The sequence below is a fragment of the Camelus dromedarius genome, chromosome 4 (assembly GCF_036321535.1).
Source record: "Camelus dromedarius isolate mCamDro1 chromosome 4, mCamDro1.pat, whole genome shotgun sequence".
Lineage (NCBI taxonomy): Eukaryota > Metazoa > Chordata > Mammalia > Artiodactyla > Camelidae > Camelus > Camelus dromedarius.
This window is the reverse complement of record NC_087439.1, coordinates 5,233,994-5,246,290: the sequence shown is the minus strand read 5'-3', so window position 1 is coordinate 5,246,290 and position 12,297 is coordinate 5,233,994. Positions and strand designations below refer to the sequence as shown.

The window sequence follows — 12,297 nt, the reverse complement described above, 5'->3', positions numbered from 1 at the left end:
TTGACCCAGTGCCCGAGGATGGGGGTCCGCTCCCGCGCCGGCTGGGCCCCACACCAGTTCCGTCGCCTGCCTCTGACCCACTTGGCTGAAACCTGACCGCCTCTGACTTGATAAGAACAGTCTTTTCCGCTGGGCACGTCGCCAGCCCAGCTTCCAGGAAAGCAAAGCAACAAACTTCTTCCAGTCCTGGGCTTCCTGACAGCCGGCGCCGGATGGTCTTAAAGCAGGACCTGGGAGGCCCTGAATTTGTGCAGGGTTCGGATGGTGGGCCAACAGGCAGCCTGCTGTCTGGACGTGCCCAAGCAGGATAAGGTGCCCAGACCTGCTTGTCTGCCGACCTGCTCGCCGAGGGCATGAAGGAGGGAGGTCCTGCAGCCGAGCTGCAGCCTCTCCTTCAGGACAGAGGCCAGGGGCTGCGGGGGCCTGGGGGCAGAGCACCATGGTCAGGGTGTGAGGCTGGACTGGTGAGGCCTGGCCCCCCAGACAGGTGGGAACTGTGCTCTCATGCTGCAGCCCACCTGCTCCCCAGCTTTGTGCCTTCCTGGGTGGGGCCCCTCCCCAAGGTGACATGAGAAACCTCCAAACTCCTGGGAGACCTTCTCTGCCTTCCCTGGTCCCACCTGCCTCGAGGCACATCAGACCAAGCAGCCTGGCTGTTTCCAGCAGGCGGCCATTCATCCAGCTGGGCCCCCAGGAGGGTGGGTCAGCGGTCACTCGGGGCCTCCTCCCAGAATCCCTGTACCGCCTTAGGCTGCTGAGAAAGCCTGCCTTCGAATTAGCCACATCACCCTCTACCGCAGGAGGCAGGGTGGCAAGCTTGAACCAGACGCCCAGGTGATGCCTGGCTCTCCCCTCCCAGGGGACCCTGTCTGCCCCTTGTCGCTGGGGAGGGCTTAACAGGAAACCCTGGAGCCGCAGGCTGGAGTGTGAACTCCAGCCCTGCCACGTGTGACCTTGGATGACAAGTTATTTAGTCTCTCGGAGCCTCAGTTTCGTCACCTGCAAAGCAGGGCCATAGCAGTCAGGTGTAAAGGAAGACCCCAGCTCACCCTGCCTCAGTACGGTGCACAACCTGTAAGCAGGGTGCATGGAAAAGCGCCTTCCCCAAGCCCTTCCCTCCCTGGCTGTGGTCTGGCTGGAGGACTTCCTCCTGCTGCAGTAGGTTTTCTCGAGACAGTGAACTTGGGCCAGGATTCAGAGTAAACCCTGGCCTCACTGCTCCCTGATGATGCAAACACAAAACCCCGATGTTTGCAGGTCCTCGTTTTCCAAGGACACCAGTGCTCCAGGGAGGTAAATATTTACAAGTGAGCCTTTAAAGCCTGTAACTCAGAGAGGAGATGCTCATCCACTGCCCACGTGTGCCTGTGTTTTCTCCTGGGGGCCCTGGGGCGGCAGAAGCTGTCTCACTCTCAGATGGATGGTGAATTAAGGGCCACTCCTCCCAGACCAGTTGAGGAAGGTGGTCAAGAAGCAAGTGCTGCAGATATGGGCCAGGGCCAAGTGGGGCTGGGGGTGGGGACGGGCTGCATTCCAAGACTGCCCTGCCCCCACGCTCCTTTCCAGGAGAAAGCTCTGTCCACAGAGGACCATACAGGGGTGAGTCCTTGGGGTGTGGCTGCAGCCGGGGGATTGGACATCGGGGTGGAGATACAGGAAGTGGCCTCTGGCTCCTAGGCCAGGCTTGGGGGGCGACAAGGGCAGGCCTTGCTCTGGGGAAGCCTCGCCCAAATTTCCATCAGGAGGGGAAGGAGGAGCCCATGACCCTAGAGTGGTGGGCTACAGGCTCTAGTTTTGGCTTCAGGAGCCTTTCAACCCAGTCTCACAGGGACTCCAATAAACCAGGGCTAATGGCGTGAGACACCGCAGGAGGTTCTGCCTGCTTGTTCGGCTTTTCTGGACTTGGTGGACGCGTGTGGCTGCTGCCCTGGGGGCTGCAGAGGACCCCCGCCGAAGGCCCTGGGTGTGTCCCTGCTGCAGCGAGGGTGGTTGGCCGGTCGGCCGTCTGTCTACCCACTCAGCCTCCTGGGTTTCTGGCTGATCCCCCACAGGGGGTCCAAGAGGAGTCAGAGGTCAGCAGGCACAGTCCCCTCCACCCTCTGTGCGTGCTCCCGGTGCCGTCAGCTGGAGGGCAGGGACGTGCCCGGCCCCTACCTGTGCAGGCGCCGGTAAACCAAATGCCCAGAGCCACACACAGTGAAAGGACAACCAAGAGGGCGTGCCCAGCAAGCACATCACACACACGACTTCGGACCAGGATACACACAGACGACAAGCCTCCTCTCAGGAGACGTGAACAGGCAAGCAGCTGGGAGGAAACCTCAGTGGCCGGAACCACAGAATGGGATGCCTGTCTCCCTCATCACAGGAAACGTGCTAAGACCACAGCGGACCATCTCTCGGCTGCTGGCTTGGCAGAAATGACACCACCTGGCAGGCCAAATGGTGGGGAGCCTCGGGCGTGGCTGGATGGGGGGTTGGCCAGTGGAGCCCATCCGGAGGGCGCTGGCCACGTCCAGCCGGGCTGTGGATGGACATCCTGGGGAGGGCAGGCCAACCCTGTCGCTGTCACCTGGTCTGTGAAATGCGCCTCGCGTCTGCTCACAGAACAAAGCCCAGCAAGAGGGAAGACGTGTCTAGACAAATGGCGTGAAACCCAGCAACGGATGAATTAAACATGCGTGTCATGGACCAACTCAGATAAATCTCGACAGCCAGGCTGCGTGAAGACAGCCAAGGTGCAGAAGGTCAAGTACAGTCTGATGCAGGTCCTAGAAAGTGCATAGCACCCGACAGCGCTGTGTGCTGTTTAAGGGCTACACGTGTCTGCAGTGAAAGTGTAAAAGAGGGTGGGGGAGACATGAGACCAGACAGTGGTGATGGGGAGGGACAGAGGCTATCACCTCGTAAACACTCCACTCCATTCACCTGTGGGTGGGTGACTGCAGCCCAGAGCCAGGGCAGATGGGACCCCTGGAGGGGAGAGGAGTAAGGCTGTGGGACCTACCTGGCATTTCTGCGCCCCCTCCCCGAGTTTCTCCTGGCTGTGTCTCAGAGGCACAGGCAGGCAAGCTGCTGCCGACACACACCAGACACCAGGACCAACACGCACTGTCCTTCCGCGCTGGCTGGGATCACAGGGCCCCTGGATCTGGGCTGCCAGCCAGGCCGGCAGGGGCTTCCCAGACATCCAGGGAGGGAATACCGCAAAGTCCTTTTGTCAAGTGGGCTCAGGCAGGAAAGGGCAGGGGGTCCCTGATGCCACAGCCCAGGGTGGGCAGGAGACCCCAGTGACCAAAGCACAGCACATCCCAGGTCATCATGTTGGAAGGCCAGTGACAGTTGGGGGACATACCAGAAAACTCCCTAGACTTCAGCTGCTGTCAGGGAAGTGCCCTACGGGCCCCTGACCTGATCAACTCAGAGCAGGGACAGGAATTGAACTCCTAGCTGATGCTGAAGGGCTCTTCCCTGTCCCCAGAGGGGATGCCTTGTCGCCCCCCAGAACCAGGCATAATTCTAAGCACTGACCTCTGAGGCAAACACTGTCAGTGTGCCCATTTTACAGATGGGAAAAAGGCAGAGAAATCACAGAGCTTGCTCGTGGCAGAACCAGGATCCCCACCCTTGCTCAGCTGCCACCCCTGGAACAGACTCAGGGTCCCCTGGCTCTGAGGTGGGGCCTGGCTGCCTGCTGCTCCTGCTCCCTCCTCTGCTTTGGGCTGTCTTCTCCCAGACCCACTTCCCCTCTCCTGGGCTGCCCGTGGACAACCTCTGTCTTTTCTCGTCTTGGGGGGAAAAGAGAAGCTTCTGGAGCTGACTACGCACTGAGTCCTCCCACAAAGCAGGTCAGGAGAATGAGGCTCAGAGAGTTCCCAGTGTGTTCAGATGGGGAGCAGGCCCAGGGCTGGAACCCAGACTGGCCTGACTCGAGGGTTTAAATGTCCACTCCTGCGCGCCGGGGCGACTGCAACCTCTGAGGAGGGTCCTGCCTGTAGGGACTGGGGTCCCTCAAGGCCAATGACGCCCTTCAACTCTACAGCTTCATAAACAATCAGCTCCAGAGTTTTTATTTCTCTAGTTACCATCTTTCTAGGCAACTGTTGATCTGCTCTGACTCTTATCCCGTGCTGGGCCATGTTCACAGGCGGCCCAGTGTTCTCCCCCAAAGCCCCAGGCCCCATCCCCTTCCCTCGTGTGGGGTTGTGGGAAGCTGCGGACAGCGTACTGCACAGATGAGGACCGGCGCCCCTTCCCGCATCGCAGAATTCTGAGGAGTTCTGTGTGGACACGGCTCCAATAAGACGTGGACACAATCTGGGTCTAGAAAGACCATAAGATCAGAGAAAGTCATGGGTAAGAGGCCCCTGGTTCCTCTACAGAACCCAATGACAAGCTCCATGTCCCCATTTTAGAGATGGGAAACTGAGGCTCAGGGAGCGGTTCCTCTGTGTCCCGAAGACCCACTGGCCCCAGACCCAAGGTGAGAGAGGCTGCCCAGGGGCTCCCCGCTCCTCCTCTGGCTCCCAGCTGGGCCTGCCATGGCCTTGTGGACCTCAGGTGTGTCAGTCCCTGCCCTGCAGGTGGACCTTCACAAGCCGAGGCTCCAGGCCCACAGCCGGGGTGGGGGCTCTGCGCATCCCCAGCAAATCCCCAGCATCCACAGGACTGGCAGGGAGCCCGGCCGAGGCAGTCAGTGGCGGGGGAGAGCAGGGCTGCCCTGGCTGGTTTCTGCTGCCCCGGCAAGGAAAATGGCCCCAGGCCCACACCAAGGCTGGGGCAGGATGTGTGCGGTTTCCAGCAGCTGGAAGGCCTCTCCCTTGACCCACCCCGCGACCCTGTCGCCCTCCAACAGCGTCCACCCTGGGGCAGGCAATCTGGGAGCAGCAGTTTAACTCTCTGGGGTGTGGGTATGCCTGTGCAACGCTTTTTCAAAATAACCAGCCCTGTAGGCGGGGGACTTGGGACAATGCCATACCCGGAAGGGGACGTTTTACCCAGGGAAGAACAGAGGGCCACAAGTACCATAGCCAGGCAGTGACAGGCCTGCCAACGAGGGCAGACTGGACACCAATGCCTGGGCCTCTGGGAGCGCCCTCTTCCATGCACACTGCCTGCCTGTCCCCATGGCCCTCTTCTGTTACCATCTGTCCCAGCAACTGGCCGCGGGTCGCAGATGATGAAGTAACTGTGGTTCCTGCCCAAACTCCCACTGGTCCTGCAAAACCTTGCGCAGAGGTGCCTCCGCCCAGCCCCTCGGGCGCTGCAGGTCATACCTTCCGCAGCCATCACTCACAGGCCTGCCTATTTTTGTGACTGGGACAGCATCTCACTCCCGGGGCCCCTGCCACGCTTACGACCTTTTTTCTGCATAACACCCGCCCCCCCACCCAAAACAGACAGCAAAAACGGAACAGAAAGAGAAAGAGCCAACTGAGTTCCCTGGAAGAGGCGAGAACAAGAGTCCCCGCACACGCGGCTGCCACCTGCAAGTGCTGGAAGCGAGGCCAGGATGTGGGCGCAGGAAGAGGCCGGGCATCCATGGCTGTAAGTCGCTGCGGGGCAGACGGGCTCAGAACCCACCTGGGCGGGAGGGCCTGCGCCCACTCCCGCATACCAGCTGAACCACGTCCTGGCCTGAATCCCACCACCCCTCCAGCAGGGCCAGGTGGCGGGGCTGGTGGCTGCAGGCCCAGGACCACCCGAGAAGGACCCAGTCACCAAGGAGGCCCCCATGCGCTGTGGCGGGTCTCAGCTGCCAGCAGCACGGCGCCGCCAGAACTGGGAGGACGTGGCCTGGTTCTTGTCTCACTACCGTATTGGTGCTGGCCACCAGATGTTCCCCAGTAAACCGAGGAAGCTGCCCATGTCTGCCCAGGGCTGCGGAAACTGGGGCTCTACCGCTGGCTGGGCGGACCCGATGGCAGCTGTGCTCATCAGATCAGTCTTCCCAGCTGGGGGCGCTGGGGTGAGGGCAGGGCACTCAGGCCTGGGGACAGACAGGCGTCGGAATGCCACCTCCATACCTTTTCTGGGCCTTGACTCTCTTGTGAGGAAGGTGGGGACAGTCGTCACATGCTTGCTTGGGGTAGGGGGATGTGAGGGGACAGGATGACCCATTCCAAGTTCCTGCTGACTGCTCAGGGGACAAGAGCCAGCCTCCTGTCTGCACCTCCTCCTCCCTGCACCCTGGCCCCCCTGGGACTCAGGCCCCCATCTCCCCTCTCCTTCAGACCCCGGATGGCAGAGCAGCACCCTACTCCGGGCAGCCTGGCATTTCAGTCTCTGTGACCAGACGGGCAGGCATCTGGGGTGACTGGGCCCAGCCCTCCACAAAGTGATGCCCCCACCAAGGGTGTACTTGTCAGGTGGGACTTTTCAATTAAAAACCACAGATAGATGCAGTTTGCTCCCTTAAGAAAGTAAACTCTGTCAACACAGGATGATATTTAGCACCGAGACGGGCACTCTAGTACCACATGTGGTGACAAAGTCAGGTGCAGGCTTTCTGAAAAGGAATTTGACATCTCTACTGACAGCACACCAACATTCAGACCATCAACTCAGAAGTTCCACCCCTGGGGACTTCAAACGAGATCAGGGCTATGCAAAATACTTAGACACAAGGATGTCCAGTGCAGCACGACTTACAGGAGCCAGAGATGGGACACCTGCACCTTCAACAACAGAGAACCAACTCCAGGGCACCCAGGGGTGAGTTGCCTGCAGCCACTAGGTATGAAGTTTTCAATGAGATGGAATAACATCTGGAGAGAATTTACATTGTGGTTCCAGTTATAATGAAAAGAAAAGATATGCACGGAAAATACAGCGACTTTCCTTCTGTCTTCTTAATTTCCTCCCAATTATCTACTGTAATCACTACTTTAAAACAGTAACAAAAGGGGGTGGAATGTGAAAGAAAAAGACTCAGGGCCCCTTCAGGATGACAAAGCCAGGCCCCCACTGGCCACCTGCCACTCTCCAAGGGCAGCAGCCAAACCCCTCGGTCCTTCTACTGAGAAAGAAACCCCAACTGACTCCACAAAGGCCAGGGGCTCTCGTGGCCCCTGGGCTCCGGGGCTGGGGGCTGGGGGTAGACAGGCCCCAGCACTGAGTCCAGCTCACGTGGCAATGCCTCCAGTTTTACAAGAAAGCCCTGGTCTTGCAAATCCTGCAGTATTTAAAGGCACGAGTCGCGGGGCACGATCATTTCACAACCAGGGTACCATTTAAAATGATCACCGGTAAGTCACTTGAAAGTTTGTCTTCTCATGCATTTGCTTAAAAAGGTTTTTTTTTTTTTAATTTCCTTTTTTTGAAGAAAATCTAACTGTGCATTTTTTGACCTTACATTCCCTTCATCTCAACCCATGCATGACTGGGTGGTTCAGGCCATGGTGACATGCCAACCAGGTCCCTCAGGTGACCAGGCCCCGCTCTCTTGTCCCTGTCACGTGCTCTGGGTAACACCTGCCTCACTGCAGGCAAGTGAGGTTTTGTCCCTTGATTGCACGTAAGAAAGTGATCGTGAAGGCAAGGTGCAAATAGTCCAGTGCCTTAGAAATGCTCCAATCAAACCTGGCTGGGCCCACCAAGGAGCCCCCGAGGTTCTCTGGGACTGGCACTGGCCTCCAGGCTAACTCTTTGAACCTGACTCAGCAGAGGATGCTTCGGGGAAGGGTGGGCAGAGTGCAGCTCCTGGAGAGGCTGCGGGACCAGGAGGTGAACGTTCTCGTTGGTGCCTAATTTGGCAGCACCCACTCGGCCTCTGGCCAGTGCTGACATGTTGCAGACTGGCCAGGATGGCAGATGGAGAGTAGCCAAGGGCACCTAAGGCCACAGGGCACTGCCAGGGAAGGCTTCCTGGAGGAAGGGACAGCAGAGCTGAGGCTGAAGGGAGAGGAACAGTGAGCAGAGCAGCGGCAGGAGAGGAGGGTGCGCCGGGTGGAGGGTGGCTCGGGCTCAGCTGCCAGCACCAGCAGCTTTCTGAAACCAGAGAGGACTCTGGGATGGCGGGGGAGGGTGTGTGACCAGAGCAAGGCTGCAGGACCGAGCAGGCACACAGCAGTGACGAGCTAGGACTCCTTCCTCCTGCAAGGAAGTTCAGCCTCTGCTGGGTCACCTCAAGGATGCTGGCAGCCCCTGAGGGGCCCCACTGCAGAGAAGACCCCATGAAGGTAGCCCAAATAAAGTCTGTATGATTTTGAGGACGTTTCCAGGGCAACCCAGGCAAGACTCTGAACGTGTCCCCTCTTCTGTCTTCCTCAGGCCAACAGGAAGAGGCAGGAGGGACATTCTGGCCTGAGGTGACATGGAGCATGGGGTGCTGAGAACGAACCACAGTGGCCCTTGGTAGCAGTGGGCCTCCTGCCTGCAGCCCGTGGACAGCCACCCCTCTGAGGCCTGTCCTTCCTGGGGGCCTCACAAGCACCCCTGGCTGATGCCAGCAGGTGTGGACACAGGACCACAGAGGGACATGCCAACGCTCAGCGGGCACACCTGTTCTCTCTTCCCAGTCAGGAAGCACTAAGCAGATGCTCAGAATTCCAAACCAGCCAGGCGGTGAAAACCCGTCCATCTCCACTTGTCACCTCGACGCATGCCCAGCTCAGAGCCACCTGGGCTGACGCTGCGTCATGAGGAGGCGCGGGAGCCGTGAAAACCTCACTTCCCCGCACTGCACCGCCAGGCCCACCTCCCGCAGGCCCCTGATGCTGCAGACACTGGCACCAGGAACCAGGAGAGGCTGGGTGGAGAGATTCTAGAAGCAAAGCTCACAGCGGGAGGCACTCGTCCAACCTCCACAAGGCGCTTGACCCTGGGGAGCCAGACAGGAGGAGGAAAGGACTCTCACCTGGGCCCAGTTCCGAGTGCCCTGTCCCCGCTCAGTTCACCAGCTAGGTGGTCACTCCCACACCTCAGGGCCATGGGGGGGACGGGAGGGAGGGTGAGGGTGACACGTGAGGCTCCCCAAACCAGGCACCAGCCAGCACCAGGCATCCCATGGAGGCTGTGCACTGCCACTACCCTGCCGGGTGCTGTCCCCAGGCAGATGGGAGAGCTGCCTCCTGATCCCCCAGCACCCCAGCCCAGCCCAGGGGAGGGGAGCACTCAGCAGGTGACTTGTAAAGGCACAAAGCCAAGACTGCCCCAGCCTCTCCAAAAAGCTCATTAAAAAAGCAACCTATCCAGCGCTTGGACCAGAAACAAAGGGAGAGGTGGGTGACACTGACGGACAGCATGGCTCCATCATCTGCCTGGTGGCACAGCCCCCTCCCCCGAGCAGAGCAGCCGGCAGAGGGCGGGCCTCCTGAGGACCCTGGAGACCCCTCCTCCACTGCTGCCCGCTGCTGAGCTCAGCAACTCTCAGGCCAGGCCCAGGTGGCAGCCCACTGTGGCAGGAGGCAGCTGCCGGCTGACCAGCTGTGTCTTCCATCCCTGCTACACATGCCCACCTGGAGGAGGGGGCACCGGGGCCTCCCTCCTGCAGCACCTGGGGATCCCCTCTACTTCCCTACATCCTGCAGGCAGAGAGGTGCCCACCTGGGCCTATGTGGGTTGGTCAGCACCCAGTTCCAGGAACCAATAGCTCTGATGAGCACAAGGATGGATGAGCAGGTGACTGCAAATGCACAAGCCCAGCTCATTCCAGCACAGAGTGGCTAGACCTCAGGAAGCAGGGGCATGGGGGGTGGGGCGACACCCCCCCCCAGATGTGTGAGGCAGCTGTGTGGGGCAGACCCAGGCCTGGCAGGAGACAATGCTTCAAGGGCCCTGAGCAGGCCGACTGGCAACCGATGTAGCCTTAAGGGACCTAGAACATCACCTCTCAGGCTGGTAGCTGCTGTTGGTGGGGGGAGGGGAGCAGCCAAAGGAAAGTGGGACGACTCCTCTACTTCCACTACTTGAGGGCCTGAATTTCCCCATACTCTGGGAAAGAGCACAGGAGAAGGACTGAAGGGCTGAGCAGAGAGAGCTCGGAGCAGGCCAGGTCCCCAAACTTCACCCCCCAAAAGCACCGAGACCCTGCACCATCGATGCAAGAGCGCTGACAAACAGGGCTACCTGGCTCACACAAGCTCCTCCATGCCCACCCTGTGGGTGAACGTAGTCTTCGGGCAAATACGGAAGATACACAAAAGACAGGGAAGAAAGACCCCCCTCCTGACCCATCCCAGCCCAGACAGTCTGCGGAGGAGGCCTCACAGGGCACCAGTACCAACAGGAGAAAAAGCATCCCAACTTTAACCGCTGGAAACTCAGCCGTGGGTGGCGGGGTGTTCTGGCTACAAAGTCGCTTCCCAGGAGAGCTGTGACCCCACAGATCAGCCCTGCGCTGCCAACCTCCACAGAAATGGGGTCCCCAGGGAAGGCATCTGGCGACAGAGGTGCCCCCGGCCAGCTCGGCTCCCCGGCACCCGCCGCTGGCCCGCTTCTGGTCCCCGTTCACAGCCAGCTCGCAGGAGCCGGCAGCCCGGCCTCCTTCCCGGCCCGGCCCCAGGTGACACCCGGGCCTTTGTTCTACCTGCACACACTCGGGCAAGGCAGAGCCAACCCCCTTCCCCGGCAGCTCCTCCCCATTCCTCTCCAGGCAGGCTGGCGGGTCGGGGGGTGGGTGGCTCACAAGTACAGGGGAAAATCCACTTCACCTCCCTCGCTTCTGCTTTGGGCTGGAAAGCGGCGCTCGAAAGCGAAGACTCCAGGTGCGCTACACACGCAAAGAAACCTGCCTTCCTGCCCGACGACACAGGCCAGCCTGGACCCACAACTGGGGCACGGCAGGAGACCGCCCGCGGGCAGGGGGCGGTTATCGCGGGCAGCCCAGGTGCTGTGCAGCCCGGCGGCGGCTGCTGGGGCAGAGGAAAGAGGCGTCGAGGAGGAGGTAAGATGGGATGGGAGGGCAGCAGACGAACTGGGGGCCTCGGGCGCCCTGACATCAGGAGGGGATCCAGAAGGGTGGCGGCGAGCAGGGACCCTTCAGAGGGCAGGGAAGGTAGGGCGGGCCCAGGAAAGCCCTGCAGGGGCCTGGACCGGGGGAGCGGCCGCGAGCCGGCACCCCGCCGCCCCGGCCCGACGGCGGGTGCTCACCTGGGCGTGCGCAGCGCGGCAGGATCGCGGCGGTCTAGCACGCCAGGCACGCAGTTGGTGAGCTCGGTCCAGTCGGCGTGCAGCCCGCAGCTCCAGCCCGTGGAGAATCGGGAGAAAAGCCAGGTCTCGCGGCGGTTGGGCCGGTAGCAGGTGCACTTTTTCTGGCCGGGCCGGCAGTCGCAGGGCACCTCGAGGCGCACGTTCTGCACGAGGTGGCGGCCGAAGGTGGTGCCGCCCGTCTTCTGGATGTGCAGGAAGACGATCACGTCGTCGCCCTTCATGTCGAAGCGCAGCGAGCGCTCCAGCTCGCGCACCGGGAAGTAGTACTTCTTCTCGTAGTGCGGGTCGGGCGTGGGGAAGAGGTCCAGGTCGTCGGGCGGCGCGCGGCCGCCGGGCGCGCCCAGGCTCAGCCCCGGGCCCGCGTACTGGTAAAGGATGAGCATGAAGCACGCCGAGCCCGCCACCACCAGCACGAACTTGCTGGCGCGCTCAACCATGGTCCTGCCGCCGGCGCGCCGCCGCCGCATGTGTCACCATCGCCGGCGGCCCGGGCGCGGGGCGCAGGGCCTGGAGGGCGGGGGGCGCGGGCGCAGCTGCCTCCGCCGCCCGCGCTCCGGCCCGGCCCGGCCCGGCTACTCGGCGCCCAGGCCGCCCGCTGCGGCGCGGGCCTCGGCCCTGCGCGGCGCCATGGCAGCTCTCCGCCCGGCCCCGGCTCTGCAGCCCGTCCCTGGCCCGGCTCGGCTCTGGCTCGGCTCTGGCTCGGCTCTGGCTCGTCTCCGGCCCGGCTCCGGCCCGCGCCCCCTGCGGCCCCGCGCCCGCCGTTCCGCTCCGCGCCGCGCCGAGAACGCTCTGCGCCGCCCCGCGCGCCGCCGCGTCTCCGCAGTCCGCCGCCGCCCCGCCCCGGCCCGCCCCCGGCCCGCCCCCGCCGCGTCTCTTGCTGTCGCCGCCCGCGCCGATCCTCGGCCCCGCCCCCGGAGCCGCGGGGCTGCAGGCCAGGTCTGGGCTCTGGGACGCGGGTCTCCGGGCCGCGGCGACGCCGCACCGAGGCTGGCGGCGAGGACAGGGAACTGATCTCCGTCTGCAGAAGCGTGGGGACCGACTGGGGAAACGTGTAGCGGGGCGCGGACAGCCCTTTAGGGCTGCAGGGGGCTCGCGGCAGGGGGTGACTTTGGGGCCTGGGTCCCTCTCCCCGCTTCTCCCGAGGAA

At 61.9% G+C, this 12,297-nt stretch overlaps 1 protein-coding gene across 1 annotated transcript in view; it reads right to left on the bottom strand.

Moving 5' to 3' along the window:
* Positions 1-11,694, bottom strand: part of HS6ST1 (heparan sulfate 6-O-sulfotransferase 1) — a 39,727-nt gene extending 28,033 nt beyond the window's left edge. Inside the window, exon 1 of the mRNA XM_031451182.2 lies at positions 11,092-11,694. Within this exon, the coding sequence (XP_031307042.2) occupies positions 11,092-11,618 (527 nt within the window). The 5' untranslated portion in view covers positions 11,619-11,694. The remainder of the gene's footprint in view (positions 1-11,091) is intronic.
* Between the last annotated feature and the right edge of the window lie 603 nt (positions 11,695-12,297).